Source organism: Lepidochelys kempii, chromosome 5, assembly GCF_965140265.1.
Source record: "Lepidochelys kempii isolate rLepKem1 chromosome 5, rLepKem1.hap2, whole genome shotgun sequence".
NCBI classification, from domain to species: domain Eukaryota; kingdom Metazoa; phylum Chordata; order Testudines; family Cheloniidae; genus Lepidochelys; species Lepidochelys kempii.
In genome coordinates, this window is record NC_133260.1 from 136009368 (window position 1) to 136035304 (window position 25937).

General features: G+C 49.2%; 1 protein-coding gene across 3 annotated transcripts; it reads left to right on the forward strand.

The window, feature by feature from the left end:
• Nucleotides 1–100: 100 nt before the first annotated feature.
• On the forward strand, nucleotides 101–24482 carry TSTD2 (thiosulfate sulfurtransferase like domain containing 2). 3 transcript variants are annotated; one of them, XM_073346050.1, is made up of 10 exons: nucleotides 101–184; nucleotides 2710–2918; nucleotides 5734–6062; nucleotides 7171–7291; nucleotides 9108–9233; nucleotides 10459–10564; nucleotides 17865–17983; nucleotides 18862–19020; nucleotides 21215–21353; nucleotides 22860–24482. In XM_073346050.1, exons 2-10 carry the CDS (start codon nucleotides 2727–2729, stop codon nucleotides 23087–23089), a joined length of 1521 nt encoding a protein of 506 aa, XP_073202151.1. In that variant the 5' UTR covers nucleotides 101–184; nucleotides 2710–2726; the 3' UTR covers nucleotides 23090–24482. The 3 variants fall into 3 exon arrangements, with proteins under 3 accessions (XP_073202151.1, XP_073202152.1, XP_073202153.1); XM_073346051.1 differs by lacking the exon at nucleotides 101–184 and adding an exon at nucleotides 233–1551; XM_073346052.1 differs by lacking the exon at nucleotides 101–184 and adding an exon at nucleotides 233–1089.
• The last annotated feature ends 1455 nt before the right edge of the window (nucleotides 24483–25937 follow it).

Genomic DNA, 25937 nt, shown 5'->3' on the forward strand with positions numbered 1-25937 from the left:
CGGGGCGGAACAGCAGCCCCCCCCCACTTCCGGGAAGATGGGCCCGATCCTGCCCGGCCCCGGACGCCCCCGGCTCCCGCGGGCCCGATCCCGAGGCGCTCTCAGCGCCCGATCCGGCGGCGCGCGAAGCCGGTGAAGGCGGGAAAGCGCCCGGCGGCAGCTCGTCCGCTGCGCGCGGGCCGTGGTGGGTGGCGTGGAGCGCAGAGCCCGGGGCGGGCGTCGGCCGGGCTCGGGCGGCCCGGCAATCGGGGGAGGGACGGGACGTGGCGGGGCGGCGTGAACCCCGCGGGAGGGAAGCGGCCGCGGCGACTGCGGAGCCCGGGCCAGGCCCCGATCCTGCCCTCAGCGAAGCCGGCGTCTTCGCTCCTGCTGGCTCCCGTGGGCCCGATTCTGAGCCCCGGCTAGGCCAGGGCCGAGGAGCGGGGCAGGGCCGGAGGCAGGTATCGGGGCCCAGGCGCCCCGTGCCGTCGCACCCCCGGGACAGACTGAGCCGGAGGGCTCACTGCAGGGGTTGGCCTGGAGCCTCCCGGAATCGGCTTCGATGCCCCGGGGACCACTGCGCGCCGCCCCCGAGACTTTAACAGGAGATTTTAAGAAAACGGCATGGTGTGGTGTTGGGGGGGCATCTCCCGGAATAGCGTCAGTCAGAGTTGGCAACCCTACTAAAGCATGACGCCCTATAGCGTTTGGTGCCAGCATTTCTGTTCCTCTTGCCCCTGGGGCGGGCGCAGCGGGTCCAGACAGCCTGAGCGCTGCCTGGCTCCCGCGCGGCGGCCCACGGTCAGCGAGCGAAATGCCCTCACAGAAACGCTCCTGGCCCGGTCCCCTGGCTCTTCAGGCGCCTGGCTCTGATTGAAATGATTGGAAACTGGGCTCCTAAATGCCATCGAGGAGCTGGGCCATTGTTAATAGTTTGGGTGCAATCATGCAAATCCATCCGTGTGGGAGACTCTCTGGGCTTTGTAAATCTTCAATTAGCTGTCCAAGGGCCCAGGAAAAGCCAGTTGCCTGTAAGAGCGTGGACATGCCGTTGTCATGTAAAAATCGAACAAGGAATCGTACCAGGAACCAGATGATACCTCAACGCAGGTGTAGTCAACAGGTGGACCGCGGGCCAAATCCAGACCACGGGATGCTTTCAAACAGACCCCGAAATCTTTTTATTTCCTTATTGACTACCCCTGCCTTAAAGTGTTCACACTATTCAGGGAGTGGCCTCTTGGATTTCATACTGCAAATGGAATTACAAATTTAAAACTAAAAGAAAAGGAGTACTTGTGGCAGCTTAGAGACTAACCACAAGTAATCCTTTTCTTTTTGCGAATACAGACTAACACGGCTGCTACTCTGAAATTTAAAACTGTCTCACAATCTATGTTATTCACTGAAAAAAATAGAGCTGGTTGAACTTTTCCCCCACAAAACAGTTCTCCATTGAAAAATGCAGTTTGGTCTAAAAAGATTTTGGGGAAACGTGTACATTTTCAACAGCAAAGTGTCAAATTATTTTGGCTTTCTTGATTTGATGTCAAAACATTTTGCTTCAGTGAGGTAAAAATGTTTCATAATGACTTCCTTGTTTTGTTATATTTTGTTTTGACATTATACATTAAATATATTTCTATATTATATATTATATTTCACATTTTAGATTATACTATCGTGTTTCAACGTTATCAAAAACAAAATGTTCTGAATCAAAAAAATTTGGAATTTCCATTCTGTGAAAATGTTCAAAAACTCGACTTTTTGTTCTAAAACAAATTTCAGAATGTTGCCATGTCCTGCTGGATGTAAATTCCCTTTTCTGGCCAACTCTACTGAATGCATTTCATACTGTGTGTGTCGTGAAAGTCCCCTATGGTACAGAACATCCCCTGGGAGGGCAAAACTTGAATTCTTGTTGCACTCCACTAGAAAGCTCTGGAAGAGGAGCAAGATGGACACAAGGAGGCTAGAGACACAAGAAGTACATGCATGTTGGTGTCATAGATATGACACATTTCTCTCTCTCTCATTGTAGTAGTTTTACATGATTCTGGTTTACTGGTACAAATAGTAACGCCATCAAGATGAGCAGTTCATAACTGTTATTTTGTCAGTATAGTTATTGTAAAATTGTGAATTGTATTGTGAATTGTAAATTGTCCCTGAAGTGAAGTGTTTCCAGGATAGAGGTGTGAGATGAGACATGCTTCCTCCAGTACAGAGAGAGCTGAACCATCTGCCTACCAGGGAAGATCAGAGAGAAGAGGGAAATCCATAGCCTGCTATGCAGTATTTAGCATATGGATCAGTCACACTCTCCAATGAACTGGTCAGGGTTTTTGAAACCATGATTATTTCTGTATACTGCTACCCAGCAAAGTTTGTGAGATAGGAAGAGATCATGAGGACTTACTGTTCTGAACTTAGTTGAAAGTTTCTGTCTCTGAAAGCCTGTCATAAAGATCTCCAGACAGCTATCTGGTAACTTCTGTGAACACTGTTTTTATAGTATTAAATTCTTAAAAGATTAAGGCTTGCTGCTGGTTGACTTTTTTGCTGTTGTAGGGCAGTGACAAAGGCTGCGAAGACAAAGACTGCCTTTAGCAATGTCTGTCTCTAGTGTGCTTTTATTATTTTGAATGTATAATATTGATATGTTGTTTGCTGTGTATGTTTGATCAGAATATATACAAATCTGTGTTTTGCCTGCGTCTTCCCTAGATCACACAACAGGATTTATGCCTAACTGCAGGGACACAGCAATGATACCTTCTTCTGTGCTGCTGGATGGAGGAGAAGAAGTGGAGTGCTATATTTTAAGATTTCCAGATCTGGACTTGAAAGATCCTCTTCCTTTGACAGCGAAAAGCAAACTCAAAGCAGAATCAGATACCAGTGTGAGAAAGAAGTATGCATTTGCAAAGAAGAAGGTACATTTTAGTATAGTACTTTGTTGTATATGTTCATAATGCAAGTTATGCAACTGCACAATTTCTTTATCTTGTCAGAACTTGCTTTACAGTGTTCCTATCTCATTCCTGTTACACTCTTAATTCTTGTTATAGTAATAAATTAAAAGTAATTTGGCTCCATTAGTATCATATTTAAATTTAAGGCAGTGGCTCTCAGATTACCGTACCCCTTTCAGGGGTATGATTTGTCTTGTGTACCCCCAAATTTCACCTCACTTAAAAACTGCTGGCTTACAAAATCAGACATAAAAATACAAAAGTATCACAGCACACTTGTTACTGAAAAGTGGCTTACGTTCTCATTGTTACTACAGAATTATAAAATAATTGGAATATAAATATTGTACTTACATTTCAGTGTATAGAGCAGCATAAACACGTCATTGTATGAAAAATTAGTTTCTACTGACTTTGCTAGTGCTTTTTATGTAGCCTGTTGTAAAACTAGGCAAATATCTAGATGAGTTGTTGTACCTCCGAGAAGACCTCTGCGTATTCCCAGAGTTATGCAAACCCCTGGTTGAGAACCATTGCTTTAGGGCAAATGGGGATGTAACTGGTATAATGACCTGATTCAGCAAAGCACTTAAGTATGTGCTTAAATTTAAGTGCTTTGCTGAATAGTTAGGGGTTTTAAACTCTTGCTTAAAGTTTAGCATATGTTTGTGGAATTGGGCCTAAGAGAGGAAGTTAGTGCGTTAAAGAACTGTCACCGGTTTGCTGCTGCAGGATAAGTGAAAAGGTGAATCTGAAACATAGAATTCAAACATAGAGAAACTCTCCACTTGAAATCTAGTCAGTTTAAAGAAAAAAATTGATTAAAAGTTTCCAATCTGAAATCTGTCTCTGATTCCTCCTGCCAATTTTTGCAGGTGTGGAGCAATATTTTCTTATTTTTTTAGAAAAATTTCCATTTTAATGTTGCTGTATGAAAGACTCAAACATTCACTGCGGTCAGGGGTCCTCTGGTGCAACAGTGAAATGCACTTTACATACAGTGATTCTGCCTCTCCAGAGTAAACAATAGCAACTGATTATAGTGAAACAGACTTACACAGAGTACTGTCAAATACACTGACAAAATAGAGAGAAATATTTTGTCTTTAATCACTAGGTTGCATGCAACAATCATGGGTGGGAAAGACACTCCTTATCAGACAGAAATATGACACATTAAAGGAATAGTTTTGTTTTAATAATGTTATTCCCCACTTTTGTACCTAAAAACTGGTGTTTGTATGTGAAACAACATTTTCAAGATGGTCTACAAGGATGCTCCCGACATTTCCAAGGCTAAACCAAATGTATTGCATCGCTTAGCTACAGTAAAACCGAACAGTGCTGAAAAGCTAAGCGTGCAGAGAATGCCTCAGCAATAATTGGAGCATAGACCTCCTGTTCCAACTGAGCAAATGCAGGTGATCAAAATGTTGATCTGAGGAGTGTGGGTTTTTTCACAATCGTTTAAAAGCTACAGGGGGCATATTTAAGGCTCCCAGCTGAGGGCTCAGCTCTGCTCAGACACAAGGACATGCACTGCCGGCTATCTTCCGATACCATCTGCTACGCTTACTCAGACACACTGGGTTGCTGAATGTACATAGTATGTGGTGTGGCACCATGCACATATCTGTGTACACATCTCCCCAAATGGCCATGTGTGACAGAGTCCCCCAAAATAGGAGGCAGAGAGGGTTGTGATTCCTGAAGTGACACCTCATTCTCCTTCCCTTTCCTCTGCAGTCTAAGCCCCTATCACGCCACTGTTCTCCCCTTTCCCATCCTCCCTCAGTCTGCCCCATACCCCACCTCCCTGCCATCCTCCGAGTGATGCTGGAGAGCACAGTAGGAAGGTAAGCATGTGTTTCCCTTGTTGCCTGGGCTCAGGCAGGGGGCTGCTGGGGGAAGTGTACACCTCAGACAGGGACCAGGCAGTAAGGAGGGCAGGCACAGCCACCCTGGCAGTGGAGTTAACTGGACTCAGCGGTAGGCAGCTGTGTGCACTCAGGCAAGAGGTGGTGGGGGCAGAAGATGTGGGACATTTTAGGGATGTGGCAGGATGGTGGGACCCGCCATCCAAATGTGTAATGTCCCAAGAACCGCAGGGTACTTGAGGGGCTTGCCCATGAACAGGAGAGCATGGTTGTATTTAAAACATAAGACTTAATTACCCCAGCAGCGGGTGGATGGGGCTGGAAACTGCAGAGTTGTTGCTGATTGGTGTATCCACTTGCTGTGATTATATGACAAATTGGAGAGTTAATGCTGAGGTCACTGGAATGCATGGAAATACCGTTCCAAGCCCGTGTCCTAGGCAGCAGCATGTTTCCATGAGGCAGGCAGCGGGGGTTCTGTCGGGGGCTGTAGGTGCATGTTGTGGGGACTGATGAGGGGTGCTGTGGCAGCATTGGAACAGTGTCCCCAAAAGAAGAGGACATGCTTATGTTTCTGTCATGGTTTGGGGCCTAGTACTGCAAAGCTTTCCAATATGGCACATGAGGCTGGGCCTGGAAAATAACTCCCCAGCAGGTTAATGTGATAGCTATTTCTAATGAAACCAAGAGCCTTGGCAGGGCAGATTGACAGCATCATGAGAAATGGCATTGCTGAGGAATCCCAGGGTATTTACTTACCCCAACACCCTGTCCAGTAACTGGGCGACCTGTTTAAAAGCACCACATCACTGGGATTTGTCCTTCATCCAGTCTTGAGTTGTGTGACAGGATCTAGGAAGAAACCAAAGCCTAATTGACAGTGTTTGTAATGCTTGCAGGCATTTGCCCTCTTTGTCAAAGCAAAGGAACTGCCGGCAACAGCTAGCTGCCCTCCAGCCATGTGCAGAGCAGGACTGGAGTGGAAATGCTGCAGACAAATCTTTAAAGACCTCACCAGCATTCACATACATGTTGCCACGCAGCATTCCAGCGACATCCGGCAGCAGACAGGTTTGATTCTAAAGCAGTTGGCTGCTGAAGCCAGCACCTCAAGTAACCCAGCTTCTGCAGAGGAGGCAGATAGGCTAAGCGGTCCCACCTGTAACAGCCAGGAGCTCTCTGATAGGCTCCCAGACACAAGCCACATTAGTTTTGATGAACTGACAAGGTAAGAAATTGCCTCAACAATATGAAAACTGTGTTTCTCACTGTAAGCCTGGGGTGAGCCAATGGAAAGGCATCCATGTCACTGTTTGCACCAGTTTAACTACAGCCACTTACAGTTAGCTTTAATTAAACTGATGCAACTTTTGTGTATGACAAGGCCTTAGTTGATGCAGCTTCCCACCTTCATCTCATCCCTCCAGGACCCCTATGATTTATCTAGTGACCTAGAACCCCGTGGACTCATTCCCACTGACTAAACGCACCTTGTGCAGCCGTTGTGACCTGTGCGAAGGGAGTGTGAAGCCTCACCGTGCTGATCTGGGAGCATTTCACCACCGCTTTACACTGGCGTAAATGACTGCACACCGTGCAAGGCGGTGGAGAATCAGGCCCCATCTCTGTATTTTTCCCACTTAGTCGAAGAAGGCCTGGGGTGGAGGAACTCACACGCTCAGAGGCCATAAAAAGGCATCTCTCAAGGAAAGCAACTAGCAGGAGAGGGTGAGAATATGCAGGTTACCCTCTATTATCATCCTCTCCTGGCTCTCCAGCCTGTGGGTTATAACATTTGTCTGTGGGTGTACGTGAGTCTTACTGATTGTAAGAGAGTCCAGCTTACACCACCTTAGAATTTGGCCCCTGATTGGCCATTTAAAAGAAGTGGATGTTTTTTTCACTTGGCTAATTCAAATTTAAGTTTAGTTTTCAAACTTCAGCCGTAGTCCTCAAGGAGCCTCTGACATGTCTGGAAAACACGAGTCCTCGCGTTGCATGTGTTTAAAGAAATCTGGTTCTCAAATGCGAATGAGGTATGAGCTACTGGCACTGACAGGCCATTCAGGGCTAATTAGTTTTTTGTCAACATTGGCAAGGCCACTATAGAAAAAACTAGGGCTATGGAGATCTGCATAGTCTCTGACTTATTTCCGTTTCTTGAAGTAAATGAAAATAAACAGCATAGCCCCACAAAACCGTTTGACAACAGCCTGGAGGAAAATGGCCGGTTCTCTAAGGATGAATTCCCTGTCTGACACCAATCACTGTATTAACTGCATAGTCTTGTGTGCTGCAGAACCTAAAATACTCTTCCTGTTTGTTCTCCCTGGCAGCACTTGTGGCAGCGGCGTGGGAGGAGTGCTGTTATATTACTGTTACTGTGAGGTGGAAGACCCAGGGGGGCTCTGTGCTTGGCAGAAGTCCCTGTGCCAGCACCTTAATCTTACTGGCAAGGTAAGTCTTTAAGGAGTGGCTGTTTCCCCTCCCCATATTTGTCTCTGTTTAGTGAGAAATGATGTGCCCCAGAGAGCCAGGCTGTAATCGGCACTATTGTATTGAGGGAGAGAGCAGAGCATTCAACAAGTTACAGAGAACTGTACGATGGAGAGCCGCATAAGGGAGAGGATTGTTTATTGTCAGGCATGGTTTTGTGTCTCACAGCTTCACAGACATTAGGGGCCCCAGTCCATCATCTCTTGTTGAGGCATGGTACTGCAGGCCTGCCTCTACCTCAGTTTCTCCAACTACTGTTTCTTGCCCACTCTAGAGGTTTATGTGGCTCAGCCCTCCAACCAGGTCACTACAGAAGCTCAATCCCCTTCTGGGCTAGCAGAGTCCAAAGTCACAAACAGAAAATAAAGGGGAGTTCTCAGTCCCATTAAAGTTACTCATCCAGCTACCCTCTGGGTTCAGCTCTCAAGCGCTGTACTTCCCCTTCAGGTGAGACACCCCCTGCCAGGTCCCCAGGTCCCTCCAAATAGTCCTGTGCCAGGGCGGTTCCATCAGGCTTCAGTCCTAGCCCTGCGTTTGTTACCACATGAAGGGCAACCATCTGTGTTCCTCCCCCGCTGAGCAGGCTCTCCCCTCTTCAGCCCTTCCCTTCTGACCAGTGCAACAGGCAGGGCTGATTTAGTTCACAGCAGCACATTAACCCTTCCAGTCTGGATGGGGCTTGGCTCATCCAGCCTGATTCCCTCCGTATTGTAGGATTAGTCACTATGCAACAGTAGATAATACCCATGAACACCTTCTCCAGGCTGTCCTGAACATCTGCAGTGATGGTGCCCTAACTACCTGCCTTCCTACTCTGTTCTGCTGCTCCATTGCTCCTACAGTCTTTCCCCCAGTGCCTACCCTAAACTCTTCCTTCCTTAGCTTCAGCTCTTTGCTCCTTGTCCTACTGTCTTCTTAGAGTACAAATAGTTCCTTTGCAGACATGTGTAGTCTATCTTCCTTGAAATTATTTATGAACTGGGTCCGTGACCTCTGACACTTCTTTTTGATGGACTACAGTGTAACCTCAGAGTTACGAACACCAGAGTTATGAACTGACCAGCCAACCACACACCTCATTTGGAGCCAGAAGTATGCAATCAGACAGCAGCAGAGACAAAAAAAAACCCAAATACAGTACAGTACTGTGTTAAATGTAAACAACCAAAAAATAAAAATAAAGTCCTTCCTTCTCAAAGACAGGTGTTACATTTGCCCTTGTCAGCTGCATGCTTTTCCTCTCTCTCTCGATGTAGTCAAAATTTGCTTCCATACGTTCTGAGATTTTCTTCACTCAAAAAAAAAAAAAAAATCTCTACTGGTCGAGCTGTGATGCATCCGAGTTGGATGAGTGAAAGTGAAAGCACTTTCGCCCTTTCTTTCGACTTGCTTTATTGGGACTAATCCCACAGTCCTCACTCAGCTACAACTCCCACTGGAGGTTGTGTCTGACTAATTACTGCAAAATTTGCCCCTTACTGGTAAATTGTTTTTTCTGCTTCCTGCACAAGGTTTTCTGACTTCCTCATTATCCTTTTTAGGAGTACAGAGCAAAACTGGCCATAGAACAATTCCTGCCTTTTGCAGTTTTTCTTTAGCTGCACTTCTCCTCTCTCATTCAGGATCACTATAGTTTTTTTCCCCACTTCTTCTCTTTTCCTAAACATTTTTCTACAACTCTCCTCTCATTCCCCGCTGGTCCTGGTTCATTAGTTTCATTTTGATTGGTTTGCATTATGACTAGATGTTAAATCTAGCTTTCCTTTCTGGCTTCTAGGTGCGCATTGCTTCAGAAGGCATTAATGGGACAGTTGGTGGAAGCAAAGTAGCTACCAATCTTTATATAGAGGCAATGCTTTCCCATCCTCTTTTCAAAAACATTTTGTGCAGAGAGGATTTCAAGGTAAGAGAAAGGGACACACATACAGAATTATTCACTCCAATGTTTGTTTTCATCCTCAAAATTTCTTTTAGAAATAAATGTTACTTCTTGGTAGCATCCCTCTACTGCACTGAAAATCCACATTGAACACAAGGAATTCAGCTCCTGCAGTATTGGCCCAAGGAACAGCTTATTTGTGGATAAACTGTTTTGTTTTATTATTATTTACTGTCCTGTGGATAGTTTCGTGTCTAGTGAGAAAACTTTTTTATGTTGTAAATAAGACAAGCAGATGAAATAATTGAGCATCATTAAACTAAAAGTCTAGTGCTGATTTTAAACTTTTTTCATTAGGGCCCTAGCAAAGTCTTCACCTGTGTATGTGCAAAGTTGCACATGTGCACTCATGCATCGCATTCTCTCAGCTCAAACACCAGCATGTGCAATTGGCACGTTCTCACACCTGCCCATACAGGATGGAATTTTCACACACAGAGCTCCTCCTGCATGCACATTGCTGTTAGTAAAACCCTGAATCTGGCTGGTCCCTCGTGTATTACATCAGGGTCCAGCGAGCCTCATGGATCACTGCAGATTGCAATTACATACAGTCACACCAGGCCAAACGGTGCTCTGTGTCAGGGATTGTTCTGGCTGAAGATTGCAATGAGCCACAAACCCACCAGCAGAGCCAGAGATCAGAAGGGAATTTTGTTTATTCTTTTAAATTTGACGTGAATTTAGTGTTGGTGAAAGGTCCCAGCTTGCCAGTCCCAGATAAAAAAAAAACCTTTCTTTAATCAACAAAATAGATTCAGCATATACAGTGGCAAGGCAGGACTCCCTCTACTGCCTGCTAACAGGTCTGTTTCTGGCCAAGAGGAACTGCTGCTAGCAGGGAGTGGCTGGCTCAGTTTCCATGGCGCATCCATTAGATGCCAGTTGACTTTTTTTTTTTTTAAACAGTTATTCAAATAACTGTCCACTGGGAACTGGACTGAAACCACCACCCCTCTCTGGTGGATTCAGAGAGGCAACCTTGAACGGAGAGAAGCCATCACCAATCCCTCGTGCCATCCAGTCCCCCCAAAGCAACTTGCTTGTATTGACATCTCACATGATTTTAGAAACTAGAAATACAGTGGAGTCTCAACAAGTCTGAAGGGATCTGTACATTTGTTGGCGAGTCTTTAATTTGACAGCAAGGTGTCTCTTTGGTGGCATGACCTTATTTCTAATTTCCCAGAGCAGTGCTGGAGGAGCTCACTGTTTCCCAGACTTTCGAGTTGGCGTATTTGAAGAGATCGTACCCATGGGCATCAATCCAAACAAAGTCTCCTACAAAGAAACCGGTACATTAATTTTATGAACAATAACAACTTAATAACAGAGATTGGAACTGAACCGTGAAGTAAATGAGAGAGTAACGCACTGTCAACAGAACACCATCTTCGCACAGTAACCAGGATATGACAAAAGCATAGATAGCATTGTTAGAAAACGTCCAGGGGAGCTGCCGTGCTTGCAATGGGGGTTCCCTTCATAGGGAAATTGCTGGATCAGGTTATTGATTTGCACAATATTTAGCTGCTTTGGCAGCTCGAGAGTAAGCTATCCATTTCATTTCACCAAATTAGTAGTAGTTAAGGTCACTGAGTCTGACATAACACTTGAAGAGTCATCCAGGGCAAGAAAGGATTTAAGGAGAAAATATATATAATTAATAATGGAATGATTTGGAGGAGTTTTTGAGCACAAGAAATATTTATAATTGCTTTAAATATGCATGAGATGTGGATATTTCAGACCGCTCTGAAATTGCCTTTACGGCACAAATACTGAGAGACTAGTAGAGATTGCTGTGTAAGCATTGCTGCTGCATCTGGTATTGCACAAAGAGCCTAACATTGCTGCAGGTAGCCTGTTGTTAATTCCTCCGGTCCAAACTCTACGTGAAGGGCCTGATCCAGAGCCCATTGGGGTCAATGGGCGACCCTCTTTTGGTGTCGCTAGTGTGGCAGAGCTCCAACCTTGTCCCCATGGGTCCCGCGCTTCCAGGCGGTTTATGCTAGCTTCAGAGGCTCACTGCAACCCTCCACATAGCCCTTCTCTCTCTAGGGTCAGGGATACAGTCTACTGAGCCCTTTTCATCATAAGCCAGCAATGGAGCTTGGTGAGAGAATTCCCACGGTTTCTGTTTCTCCTACAGCCTCATGCCAAAACAGTTTAGCCTCCTGTCCTGATGGGCCTCTTTTCCCCTCCCAGGAGGTGTTTCTGTAGTGGTGGGTTGGGGGGAACCCGGGCCTGCTCTCTACTCGGGGTTCCGGCCCAGGGACCCTAATGGTAGCAACTGTTGGCAGCCAACCTTTTACTGCCAGAGTTGCTACATTTCCCTGGGCTACTTCCCCACAGCTCTCCTGCTTCTCCCTTCTTCACCCTTACCTTAGGGCTCCCTTACTAAAGACTTGAAGGTGTCTTCATTAACCAGCCCTTCAGCTGCACTTCCTCTCCTCTGGCTACTCCCTTCCTGACTGGAGTGAGCCCTTTTATAATTATCAGAGGGGCCTTAATTAGAGTCAGGTGGTCACATTAGCTTAATGGCCTCTCCTGACTCTTCGCAGGTTAATTGGAGTCAGGTGTTCTCATTAGCATGGAGCAGCCCCTGCTCTGGTCAGTCAGGGAACAGAAAACTGTTAACCCAGTGGCCAGTATATCTGCCTTCTGCTACTCTGCTGTAGTTCTCCGAGGGCTCCGATATGACCGGCAGCTCCTTTATCTCCATCCGAGGGGTCTTCCGCGAGACCTCTCCGGGCTGCCGGTCTTCTACCAGGACCTCCTTCGGACCTGGAAACTGTTCGCAGCGACCAGGTCCGTGGCGGCCTCCGTGGGGGAAGACCTCCTCGCGGAGCCCCTGCTACACAACCCCCAGCTCCGTGTGCAGGCGGCGGAGTCCCCCTCGGTGCGCCAGAGGTTGGTCCTGCCGGAAGTCACCAGAGTCGGAGACCTCCTGGACTACGACCGGGGAGACTGGCTGGATCCCCTGATGCTCGCTCAGCGCATGGGGCTCTCCAGACCTCATACTGCCCTGCGCGTACTTCAGGAGGTGAGGGCCACTTTGCCGCCCGCTGCTCGGGTTTACCTCGACCGGGTCCTGCGAGAGGGCGCGCCCCGCCCACCCTCTACCCCAGGCCCTCCGGACCTTTTCATCGGGACCCTGCCCCGTGGACCCGACCGACCCCCCCCCGCCCCTTCACCGTGAGGCGGCTGCGCGAGCTGCAGCCAGTCCGGTTCCAGACCGCGCCAAAACGACATCTCTACACGCTCGTGCTCCACACCCTTCATGTCCTCACCCTCGCGTCCTGCCCTGACACAAAGTGGCGGGACCTCCTGCCACCTCTAGAGGGTGAGGAGCCCCGGTAGGCCAGCCTCTATTCCACCTTAGTGCCAAGGCCCGCCAGGGATATCAGTTGGCGGCTCCTTCACGGGGCCGTGAGCACGGGCGTGTATTTGGCGCGGTTCACCCCAATCCCGGACACCTGCCCCTTTTGCGGCGTGAGGGAAACCCTGGCGCACGTCTATTTGGAGTGCGCCAGGTTGCAGCCCCTAGTCCAGCTCCTCACGAATATTTTGTTAAGGTTTTGGTTGCACTTTTCTCCTCACCTCCTTATCTATGCACTCCCTGTCCATGGCCCCACTAAGTCGCGGGACCTCCTGGTCAGCCTCCTCCTGGCCCTGGCTAAAGTGGCCATCTATAAAACCAGGGTGAGGAGGTTGGCCGATGGAGTCTCCTGCGACTGCAGGGCCTATTTCTGATCCTCTGTCCGTTCACGCCTCCGGGCAGAGTTCCTCTGGGCGGCGTCCACTGACTCCCTTGACGCCTTTGAGGAGCGGTGGGTGCTGTCCGGGGTTCTCTGCTTGGTGTCCCCGTCCGGTTCCCTTCGTTTGACCCTTTGACGGCACTCCCGTCCCTGTTGTTCATTAGTTGTCCCCCGTAATTATTTGGTTTCCCAGGTCCTGTGGATCCCCCCCTTAGGCTGTGGGGGGATCCTTTAGCAGTGGGCGAGCTTCGCCCGCCCACTTCCTGGATCCCAATAAGGCTACTCTGCTGTACCCAACTGGCCTGGGTCTATCACTCTAGGTTTTGGAACAGATCCTAACATCCCAATTCAGCAAAGCACTTAAGCCTGTGCTTAACTTTAAGCATGTGCTTAAGTGCTTTGTTAAACTGGGACCGAAGGCCCTAGTCTGACTCTGGTTGAAGCTAATGGCAAAGCTCCCATTGATTTCAGTGGAGCAGGATCAGGCCCTAACTTTGGGTTCTGCTGTTCTACTGCTGTAGAATATCATATTGATACGTGAAGTCTATTTCATGCTGTCTTTACTGCAAGCTGATTAGTGCAAATTATGGCCCCAGTCCTGCACTGGGATCTTCTCGCCTAGGCCTCTGTGTGACATTACTCAGGGAACAATCTGGACTATTAAATGCTGTGTCCCCTCAGTTCTCCGACCTGGGGTGCTTTTTACACTGCTTGGCTGAGAGAACCACCACCTCTGGTCTGCCCACACCCAGCCTCCAGCATGCAAGTTACTCTCAGCTATACTGTATGAGTGCTATGGCCAGCCACTCTTGGATTATACTGCAGAGCAACACCTGCAAACTGAAAAGGAGGAGTATGGAATAAATGTAACTTCTGTGTTTCCTGTTCTCCAGCAGTAGAACAGTAGCTGACCTGGGAAGTGTGTGGCAAAGTCAGGTAGTGCCGCAGCCTGTCCAGTACCTTCGCCACAGAACCATCCTTTTTCTTTCAGGCCAGACTTCCCCCATTCGCTGCACAGGCATTCCATCCTGTGCGCAGCTGTTTGGCACTTAATCGGTGTGTCTCACCAGGCCCTGAGGTGGGTGTGCAGGAATCCCACATGCACCAATACAGACAGAATAGACAAGCACATAGATTTGGCTTAGCCTTTCTCAAAGCCCAACTGGCTAAGAGATTACACGCTAGCTTTATTATGTGAAGTATTTGGTTCTAATTTTGGTTCTGCCAGAAGTGACCTTGTAGAGCTGCTGCCAGGCCCCTAACCTACCAGTTTTCAGGCTGATTTGTCCTAATTTGGTGGATTTTAGAGAGGATGTAAAATTTGGTTTTAAACAGAAACTGAGTTGCAACGTTAACTGCCAAAGGAGAAGTCCCATCCTGGGACATCCCAGTGCTCCCCCCAGGGCTCAGCAGGAGGGCTTGAAGAGGGGACTCAGAACCACACTACAGCCTGGCGTTGCTTGAGCTAACACACTTTGCCAGTGAGTTATGCAGCTAGTTGATAGAAAGCAGCAGAGTGTTGAGAATCAGGATTCCTTGGTTCTGGAAGGGAAATCTGGGCTAGTGTTTAGAGCAGGAGTAAGAGACAGGCTGCACAAGCCCATAGATCTGGCATGTTCTTTGAAGAGGTTGAGTGGCTGAGACTTGGATCTGCTGTATCCAAAACCTGGGTTTTATTCTTAGCTCCACCTTTTGTGGCCTCTGTTACCTCTAAGATAGGGGCAATGCTGCTGTGGAGGCTTGACTCATACAAAGGTTGCGAGAGGCACAGACACACGTGTGGCAGTCGTGGAAGAAGAGGCTTGAATGCCTGGTTTCCTGACTTGCAGGGCAGATCCATTCCCCTAGACTCCAGGGTGTGCCAAGAGTGAGAATCTCTCTCAGCTCCAGCCAGGATCCTACATGTAGTGCTAGGGTCCTTTGCAGGGGCCTGGCATTTGCTCTCTGGAATCAGAGCTATTTTTTATTTAGGAGGTGTTGAAGCTTGTTCTTGGTACCAGTCACTAGATCGCAGCTGGGGCGGGCACATGTTATAAGTGTCAGATAGATATTATCCATGGGTTTTGCCCCTCAACTCCGCACAAAAAAGTGTTAGAAGAAAGTTGGAATTTTAAAAACAAGTCTTTTGGGGCAGCGGAGGGCAGAGAATCTCTGGCCCAAATGACTCCAGATTTGCATCACAAACTGCTCTGAGCCTGGAGCTGTCGTACCAGTTTTCAAGATGATCTGATATTATTTGTGGAATTTGAAGAGGTTTGAAAATTGGACTTTAAACAGAGACATTGGTGCAATGTCATCTGTGGTGCAGCTGTGCACTGCCCCACAATATCATGTCCCAGAGCGTCTGTAAGCACAGCGGAGTGCCCCAAGGGTCAGTCCTGGGACTGGTTTTGTTCAATATCTTCATTAATGATCTGGAGGATGGCGTGGATTGCACCCTCAGCAAGTTTGCAGATGACACTAAACTGGAAGGAGTGGTAGATATGCTGGAGGGTAGCGATAGGATACAGAAGGACCCAGAAAAATTAGAGGATTGGGCCAAAAGAAATCTGATGAGGTTCAACAAGGAAAAGTGCAGAGTCCTGCACTTAGGATGGAAGAATCCCTGCACTGCTACTGGCGGGGGACCGAGCGGCTAGAAAAGGACCTAGGGGTAACAGTGAATGAGAAGCTGTATATAAGTCAACAGAGTGCCCTTGTTGCCAAGAAGGCTAACAGCATTTTGGGCTGTATAAGTAGGAGCATTGCCAGCAGATCGAGGGACATGATCATTCCCCTCTATTCGGCATTGGTGAGGTCTCTTCTGGAGTACTGTGTCCAGTTTTGGGCCCCAAACTACAAGAAGGATGTGGAAAAATTGGAGAGAGTCCAGCAGAGGGAATCACTTTTGATTAGGGGGCTGGAGCACATGATTTATGAGGAGAGGCTGAGGGAACTGCGATTATTTAATCTGCAGAAGAGAAGAATGAGGGTCATTTGATAGCTGCTTTCAACTACCTGAAAAGGGGTTCCAAAGAGGATGGTTCCAGACTGTTCTCAGTGGTAGCAGATGACAGAACAAGGAGTAATGGTCTCAAGTTGCAGTGGGGGAGGTTTAGGTTGGATATTAGGAAAAACTTTTTCACTAGGAGGGTAGTTAAGCACTGGAATGGGTTACTTAGGGAGGTGGTGGAATCTCCTTCCTTAGAGGTTTTTAAGGTCAGGCTTGACAAAGCCCTAACTGGGATGATTTAGTTGGGGATTGGTCCTGCTTTGAGCAGGGGATTGGACTAGGTGACCTCCAGAGGTTCCTTCCAACCCTGATATTCTATGATTCTATTCATTTCAAAAAGGTAAAGGATCCGCTGAAGATAGTAGAATAGTAGCACAATACACTAGAATACCCATAGTCTGTGGGACTTGTGCAAGCCCACCAAAGAGGGACTGTATGGCTCCAGTGATTGGTAGTGGGCTACAGAGCTTCTTCTTCAACACTGACCCAGACAGTCGGCTGTAGCGATCGTTTCCCATTTGGTCCGTTCCTGCACAACTGCAAAGGCTTGACGGCCTGAGAGTCCAACATCGGAACAGACTTGATGAACCCATGTAATAGGAGGGTCTGCCTCTTGGCCGCCTCCACCCCTCAGTTGGCGGAATTTTATCCCAGATGTTACAAACCACCCTGAGAATGGCGTTCGCTGGAACGTCTTGTGGCATCCTTGCAACATGTCCAAAAAGCGTTAGGTGCTGCCTGCGGACAGTGGCCCCAGTAGTCTGTAGACCCGAACGACCATAAACATCTGCATGACAAAGGAAGCTACAGAGCTGCTCACTGCTAAGCCACTGATTCAGATACCATCTAAGGCAGCAAGTACATGGCTCTTGGATGGTCTTAAATTAGCTCCCTGGAGACCACCAAGCCCCTCCCCACCCTTGACATCATCGTACAGAGAGCGAGTACTGAATGGGCCTGGAGACGAAGCTCTTCTTTCATCCATCCAGGTCAGGATTGAGGTAGGTTAGCAAGTGCTGAGCCACCCTGATCTGCTTCATTCTCCAAGGCTGACAGTGCAACACCTTTCATGAGCACGTGTGCTGTCCCCCAGGGTAGCTTTCTGTAAACACAGCATTGTTATCCAATCTTTGGCGCCAGCAGGCAGGCGAGCCAGCCTGTTCCCTTAGATGTGACGGAGCCCTCTACAAAGACAAATGATGCCCGGGGTGCTGTTGCTTGGAGATGCTGTGGAAAGCAGGTGGAGTTCGTCTGGGCTTACATTGACGTAACAGAGCAGGTTGGCTCTGTGTGAGCCACTTCTTGATACCTCCTCCAGGGCAGGCTCATTAGTGTAGAGGTGGCAGGTGGGGATACCTTTGTGCTACCTTTGTTCAGACCCTGCTAGCCCAGACCATTCAGGGTCTGATCCTCCCCAGCCCTGCACCTTGTGTCACAATTTACACCCAGGTGGAGTGAGTGTAAAGTGCCACCAGTCAGCAGGGCAGTGTTTTGCACACGAGGGGTGTAAATGATAGGGCAAGGCAGCAAAGGCTCAGCACTGCTGTTCCACCCAGCCCACTGTAAGACAGATGGCAGCTTGGCATCCTTTGTTCCCTTGATTCATGCTGTGATGCATTTGTTCATTCACTGAAGCCTGTGGAGTGACATTACAGATAAATTTGCCCAGTATGTTTGAGCTGAGACCAGCTGACATTCCAGTAGCGCTCACTTCCCAGAGAAGCTTGTCATGCACATGTGTCACTGCTGGGTTAGAAGAGAGGCCAAGCGGAATTGCTAAACTGGTCAGCATTTAAAACAGCTCAGCTTTTCAGCGCTTCTTTCCATGTGTTTTATTTTTAGGAATCCATTTATCCCCCGAGGAATTTCATAAAGAAGTAGAAAAATATTTATCTCAGGCTCCTCAAGCACAAAGCGACACCATTTTACTGGACTGCAGGAACTTTTATGAAAGTAAAATAGTAAGTGCTGAGTATTTGCTCCCTGTGAGGTATTGTTGGTGGTTGGGGGGATCATTTCACCCTGTCCGCATGTGTGGGTGATGTGACTGAGGGGAAGAGATTGCCATGCTACCTTGCAGCTTGGTGGTGCCAATTCACGAATGGTACGTCGCCTCAAGCAGCAAAGGACCTGTCTGGCTTCTCAGTGCCGTACTGAGGGTGGCCCGACGGCTCAGTGCCCAGCAGTGGAGCAGCATGTGTAGTCTGACGTGAAACAGACGGGGGATGCCAAAGCTTTAACAACAGAGAAAAGCCATTCAAATCTGGTTTAGACAGCCAAAGCCCACCCTGCCTTGGCCATCAGTGCAGCAGAGAGACATCCTGACCAAGTCCCCATCCTCCAGCCACGCCCTCTGTGCCAGCCACAGGGAGGAGCCTCAGTGTTATGTCACAGAATCATAGAATATTAGGGTTGGAAGGGACCTCAGGAGATCATCTAGTCCCACCCCCTGCACAAAGCAGGACCAATCCCCAATTTTGCCCCAGATCCCTAAATGGCCCCCTCAAGGATTGAACTCACAACCCTGGGTTTAGCAGGCCAATGCTCAAACCACTGAGCTATCCCTCCCCAGGCGATCCCGTTCACACTGGGGTAACAGGGTAGGATGTCTTGGCTTTAGAACCAGAATCCAGATGCTGTGAGGCACAAAGGTATTTAGGCACCTAATTCCCTTTGAAATCAATGGAAGTTAGGTGCCTAAATACCCTTTGAGGAGCCAAAGTAGCTGCAGTGACCTGGAGGGTCAGGCCCAAAGGGTTGGTTCTTTCTTTAGTTCAGCCAGTGTTCCCACTCCTTTTGCCAGTGCTGTCGATCACACAGCCATCTCTTCTTGTTACAGGGTCATTTCCAGGGCTGCCTGGCTCCAGACATCAGGAAGTTCAGCTACTTTCCCAGCTACGTAGATGAAAATCTAGAGCTTTTTAAAAACAAGCGCGTGTTGATGTACTGTACAGGAGGGATCCGCTGTGAGCGTGGCTCCGCCTACCTCAGGAGCAAGGTGAGAAGCCATTCTGGGAGCACCTGGGTCAGGGGCTTGGGGCATTCATTGCCAAGCCTGGGAGGGACTATATGGGGGTGGTCTTTTCTGTTGCTGGTTGGTGAAGTTGTGTTTTATAGGGTGGATGGAGTGTCAGGCCCGTATGTTTGTACATCTGGTGGGAATCATAAGAAGGGCAGAAGGCAGGTGCCCAAAACAACCATTCCATTGGAGCCTTTTGTCAAATGAGAATCACAATGGGGGGGATCTCAATTTTCAGCCCCCCTCCCCCCTTCTCCTTGTACAGTCTAACCTATGTAGAGCCTGTGTTTGTTGTGCAAGGAATGCTGGGTAACTCAGTGTACTTCCTGCTTGGGTGGAGAGGAATGTCATGTACACACATGCACCTCCTGCAGCTGAGGACAGACTCAGGTACTTCCAGGATCCTGTTTTCTGGGAAGAGAAGCTTGAGGCCCAGGCTCAAAGTGTAGGTAAATTGCCTAGGGAGGTTGTGGAATCTTCATCATTGGAGATTTTTAAGAGTAGGATGGACAAACACTGTCAGGGATGGTCTAGATCAGTGGTCTCCAAACTGGGGTGCGTGAGATGATCCAGGGGGTGCATGGCAGCAGGAGTGCCGCTGGACGGTACTCCGCCGTTTTTTCTTTTCTTCTGCGGAAGCTCTGCACGTCCACGGCTGGTGTTCCCCTCTGGCGGCCCGCCTGCGGCAGGTCTTCCGTTGTTCTTCCGTCGGCGGCACGTCTGCGGCAGGTCTTCCGGTCTTCTTCCGTCAGCGGCGCGTCTGCGGCAGGTGTTCCGGTCTTCACCTGGGGGTGCATGAGCCAAAAAATTTGGAGACCACTAATCTAGATAATACTTAGTCCTGCCTTGAGTGCAGGGGATGGGACTAGATGACCTCTCGAGGTCCCTTCCAGTCCTGTGATTCTGTGACGGCCCTTTCTCAGAAGAACACATAATTCCTCTGATCTTGGGGTCCTGCTGCTTTCTGGTGAAGTCCTTCCATTGGGATCAGGTTTCACTGAGACATGGCATCCTTTCTCCCTTTCAGAGCCTCTCCCACTTAGGAGCATGTTTCCTTTCCCAGTGAGCCCTCTCACCAGCTCCCCTGAGAAGTTCTCCCATTAGGAGCTTTCTCTTTCTGTGTTCTGGGGACTGTTTCTCTTCCCTGAAGCCTCTGTTGTCTAGGAAACACCCCGTGGGAGCAGCTGCCTAGCCAGTTCTCCTGAGGAGTTCATGCCCCAGGTACTTCCTCCCTGTGTTCTCTCCTGCCGGAGCCCACACCATCCTTCATAAGGCCTAGGTGTTCCTTAACTGATTAACTACTGCCCAGCTGCTTAGGCTGTCGGTTATCCCCAGATGGGTCTGGGCTGGCTCCTCTTCAGCAGAGCCTGGCACAGGTAGGCTGGGAGCTGACTGCCTTTGGGGCCAGCTGCCCTGTGCCATGCTGTCATCACCCCACTATCGGAGCACCTCACAATCATAGGCTTAATCCTCACAAGACTCCAAGGAAGCTCTGAAGGCTTATCCCCCTTTCACAGACAGGGAACTCAGGAACTAGATAGATTAAGTGACTGGCCCGAGGTCTCAGAGTGGATAAGTGGCAGAGCTGGACATGGAGTCTAGATCTCCCAGGTCCTAGTCTAGCACCCCATTCACATGACCATCCTCCCTCTCTCACACCTCTATTCATTATCCCCTGCCCAGAGAGAGCAAGAGATCAGTCCAGATAAACTTTCTCTGGAGATTTGAGGCTTGATCCATTTACACCAGTGTAAACCCAGAGGAACTCCACTGAAGTCCCTAGAATTACACTGGTGTAAAACTGGTGTAAGCAATGGGCGAATCAGGCCCTAAGAGCTTTTACTGTATAATACAGCGACCGTTCTTCAAGATAGCGTCCTCTTGGCTCTGGAGTTGATCTGGATTCTTTCAGAATCCAGACCACAAACACCATTCATGAACCACAAAAGCAGTGACCCTTTGGCTCCGTGTCAATCAGCCGCTATGCAGTATTGGCAGCCACAGTAATACCCAGTAGGGACTGACCGTGGGCACATGCATAGTGTCTTATGGCTGTCACTGGGATATTGCTCCTTTTCCAAGGGGTCTAGTTCCCTGTTTGAGCATTGGGCAGTCTGGCACAAGCTAGCTGGGACAGCCTAAGCTGGGTTTTCTGGTGCTTTGTTTTAAACAGGCTGTATGCAGGGAGGTTTACCAGCTCAAGGGCGGCATCCACAAGTATCTGGAGGAGTTTCCCGATGGGTTCTACCGGGGGAAGCTGTTTGTGTTTGACGAACGTTACACCATCTCTTCCAATGAAGATGTCATTGCAGGTAGGGCCATCACATCTCAGATCACAGAACAAGAGCTGTAATAGTCACCACAGAGCCCTCTAGGACAGAGGCTCGCACACTGTGGTCTGGGGAGCACCTACAGCAGAGAGCAGGTTGAGCTCGGGGTGCTGGCCTTGCTGCCTTGTTTCCAGCTACTGAATTGCTTTAAAGACAGCTAAAAATCTAAGGAATGCTTTCCTAATACGGCTTTTTTGACAGTCAATGGCACAGGGACGCTCTGTGATCAGGAGTGAGAGGGGAGGTTGTCTGCACTCAGGACTGGCAGGGCAGAGGGCCGTGAGATAATGTTTCTGTGACGTCGTGGACAGCACAGCACACTGTCCCACTGGGGAGGAGCGGATTGTAATGTAGGCCGCTAGCACTTCTACCCTCAGTAGTGGTTTTGTCACCCCTTTACATGATCAAACCGTTCTGAGCCAGCCATTGACTCTTCTACCGCCACACAGAGCTGGCTCCACTAACCTTAGGCTGCCACACTATGGAAGAAAACCTGGTAGCAACAGCCCATGGGGTGCTCGGCTGTTTCTAGCTTTCAAGGCTTACACAGCCCAGAGAATTGTATTTCACTCTAGTAAAAGCTGAAGATGAGTGAACACTCCCTGGCTTTCCAGCTGGTGTTGCTCTTCAGCTGTTCAGCTCCAGCTTGGAATGACATTGCTGGTGAGAAGTGACCAACAAAGGACTTGGGCTAAGCTTGCCTGTGGCTTGTCTGCTGCATCTGAAGTGGAGTCAGTGAGTGCTCTGAGGATGGTGCTGCTGTCTCTAGATGGATAACCACTGTGAGCTCAATAGCAGCTGACTCGACTTATTCATTTGCCATAAGTTTATCCATCTTGAAGGTGACAGGCTTTGTGCTGGGAATAAAATGTCCTCCTGAAGCCCTGGCCATGCTCAAGAGGGACTGAAGGGGAAGCAGCATGGCTCAGCAGACAGCTACATGCTAGACTAGTCAGGTTTAGCTCCCAGCAGTGCAGCTGAGTCGGGAGGAAAGCTGCTCAGTAAAGGACAAGTGCTCTGGGTTGTTTAGGGATGTGTAGCCTCTAGGACTCTGTCCCCCCAAGCCTGGGAGCAGATTCCAAATGCAGCACTACCATTCCTGTTTGTACACGATAGCCCCAAGGAGGCATGGGCTACTGCCTAGGGACAGCCAGCTGCTGCGCATGGGGCCCTGGATGGCAGGAAGGAGTTTATCCTAAGTTTGTTAACATCAAAATCAAAATAAAAAGCCCCTTTTGTGGGCAGGGGCTAGCTCTCGTTCTGGCGAGGAAGGGCAGGGAAGCAGGGCCAGAGCATGAATGCAATACCCTGGAAGATGAAGGGTCACCATTTGAATGAATTTTGGCAGCCCATTCAGACCATACTTCCGGACATTCTTAAGGCAGAGCCCTGTGGCAAAGGATTGCCTAGCAGGAGACCACAGTGCCCCCAGTGCAAGTGTGATAGGCAGGGCAGGATGGGTTTTAACTCCACTTCTCCTCTCCCTAGAATGCAGGTACTGCGGGACGCTATGGGATCAGTACAAATTGTGCTCCAGCCTGCACTGCCGGCAGCTTGTCCTGACCTGCCCAAGCTGTCGAGTGAAGGGATTGACGGCTTGCTGTCCCGTTTGTCAGGAGAAGGGACTCAAGCTGTCTTCAAACCCTTCTGGATGGATGGTCAAGGAGGAATGTGAATGCACGGACAGACGGCAGCGGGTCCCAGTCAAACACATGTAAGAGAAGCACAGGAAAACATGAGACACTCCATAATATACACTCGCGTTCTAGGGTATGGGGCTTCCAAATTTGTGTGCCTGCTTCCCAGTTATTTTCATTGGATTTGTACATTGAGACCCCTGAAGTGGCTTTGAAACGCTCAGCCCCAGTGTCTCTTTAGCGCTTGATTGCACCATGAACTACCCCCTGGCCAAGTGTAAATTAATGGAGCGTCAAACAACAGTGGTGCTACAGGATTCCTGCCGCTGCACTGAAGTTACTGCTCTGCCTCCCACAATGTGATGGGCGCCAGGGAGAACTTTATGAGTACAGTACATGCCGTGGGATTCAGCCACTCACAACCAAACAGGAGCCAGAAGGTGAAGGAACAAGCAAGGTCTATGCTGTCTTTGCCACCATCACTGAGCCATGTGTGTGTCCTGGGCCCACCCCCCACACTCTGCACGAATTAGGGAGATGGAAGTAACAGGCTTTTAATCACTGGGAACACAAACAGACTGTGGTTGAGGCTATTTTCCACATAAACACCAGCAGCCTAAGTCTTCTCTCCCTTACACCGGTGTAAGTCAGGCTAGCTACACAAGTCCCTGGGTTTACACTAGCAGCCAGCAGGTGTGAGACTAGAACCTGGACCCACGACTTCATCCCAGCGAAAGCTGGCGACACTCAATGGCCATGTACAACCTCAGTCAAGTTCATCTGGCGGAGCATGTTGTGTGGGAAGAGGGAGAAGTATAACCCACTCACTGCCCCTCTCTCATGGCAGTCAGTGCCCAGGTGTTACCATGCAGAAGGGAATTCACGTGACTGAGTTTTTAAATGTTCAAGATACAGCCCTTAGCCCAGGACTTGCATCGTGCTGTGTGTGCTGCAGAACACCAGCGGGGTTCTGAAATGCATTGAAATGCAGCCATTTGCTGAGGAAAGCACGGGACATGATGTAAATATTAATGAGCATCATTGGAGTAGGAGTGGTGATGTGTGGAGTCCCCACGTGATTGCACACAATGGACACATGAGATCCGTATAATGCATCTCCACGGACCCAGAGTGGTACTGTTACACTTACCGGCATGGACCTGTGTCGCTCTGCTGCTGTGGGATGTCAGACTTGACTCTCAGCCCTTGTTAAAGGCATAAGAGGCCTTCAGGAACCTACGGAACTAGAACTGGAATTTGTCCCATCACTTGATGCCCTGACTAAAGTCACTGGGCCAGGGCCAGGCTCACCAGATGGCCTTCTCTTGAGCCAGGCTTGTCAAGCACTGACAATGCCAAGTTTGTAAAGAGATTTTATTAATCGTTTGGAAGACTTATCACAAGTGAAGAAAATCCCCTTTGAAATGTATCCCCCTGTCCGTACTAATGACCAGTAAAGTCACCTAGTGCTATGTCCTGACAATGGCTTTTAAAAAACCCTTCGCTCGGTATCATGGGGTCTGTTACTCGCTGCTCAGCAGCGCCTCCTCGTGGCTCATCTGGGGAATTAGCTCGCCACCATCCGGCGGTCGTTCAGTGTGTTGCCTGTCACTTGCACTGTGGCCCTTCGCTCTCTGCAGCACTGCTTCTTCATGGCTTAGCCCTCTGGTCCAGGCCCCAGGGGCCTCCCCTTCCGGGCTATTATCAGAGTCTCCCTTCCTCAAAGTCTCAGGCAGTGTCCATCTCCACTGCACTGACTGCACCACTCCCGCACTGGCTGGCAGGGAAATCCGGGCCTGCCCTCTACACCAGGCGCCAACCCAGGGACCCTCAACCCAGCACGTCAGGTCTGTCCCTGTCACCCCTTACTGCTCCTCCTTCCCTGGACTGTGTCCAAGCCTGCCTTTGTCAGGCTCCTACTGTCCCATGTGTACCACCTCCTTGCAACCCCCATCTCAGCTCTGTGGCTTTATAGCAGCCCCACCTGTTCCCACCCAGGTGAGCCGTGCGCTCAACCAGGTGCCTTGCCCCGGAGCTCCCCAGCAGGTGCAGCCTAAGGCTAAGTGGCCTCTCTTGCCACTTTGACCCCATCGCACTCAAGTTTCTACAGTTGCTTATTGTCAGTTACAGCCATGGTCCCTTTCCAAAGCATGGGGAGGAAGGCATTGCAACAGATTTAGATTTGACGTTAATGTAATACACTGGTTGCATTAATTCCCTGTCTTCTCTGACATTGTTCCCATGACTGTTCAACAACTGCTGGGGTGCTGCTTTGTGTTCTCCAAGCTGGGCTTTCAGATCTGCTCTAAGGTCAACTGTGGGACCCTTCCCTAGAGCTGATATTAGGTAATACTGATAATGCAGGGGCTGAGCCCAAACCCCTGATGTGACTAGTGCCACCCACTGACAACAATGGCCTTTGGAAGAGGCCCCTATTTCCCTAGGCAGCGGGTGTTCCTAGCACTAGGTCGATGCCTCTTTGCTTGCAGCACCTTTCCCAGCTGCGTTGGCAAGCTGGCCCAGAAGCAGCGTCCTGCCATCAGGCACATGTTGCATTCCCAGCCTACATCACTGCCAGTAGGTGTGGTTGGGAACAGGATCCCACGAGTCTGTTGCACTGTGGTATTTTTCAGATGTCATGTTTTAAAACCCCCAACCAGCCGACAAACCTACCGCCTAAATTACCGTCCTGTAACCCCCATGAAAGGCCCTGGCCAGGTCCGTTTTCAGTACAGAATGGGAAACGGTGTCAACTGCATGTTAGCATGAACTTCTAAATATGACAGGGTGACACGTCATCCTTGATGCTGCCACAGAGCTGTATAAGCACTCTTCATCAGGGCGTGGGCTGCTCTTAACCCTTTGGAAACCTGTTAGTGCCCCAGTGAATGGCAGCTGGGTTTCAGCTCATTCCTAAGCAAGCAGCCTG

What these genes read in the sequence shown, in the direction of transcription:
- TSTD2 (XM_073346050.1), top strand. Translation starts at nt 2,727, where the DNA reads ATGCCTAACTGCAGGGACACAGCAATGATACCTTCTTCTGTGCTGCTG. An exon ending in ACTTTTATGAAAGTAAAATA is followed by an intron (nt 17,984 to 18,861) that starts GTAAGTGCTGAG and finishes TTCTTGTTACAG; the next exon opens with GGTCATTTCCAGGGCTGCCT. An exon ending in CAATGAAGATGTCATTGCAG is followed by an intron (nt 21,354 to 22,859) that starts GTAGGGCCATCA and finishes TCCTCTCCCTAG; the next exon opens with AATGCAGGTACTGCGGGACG.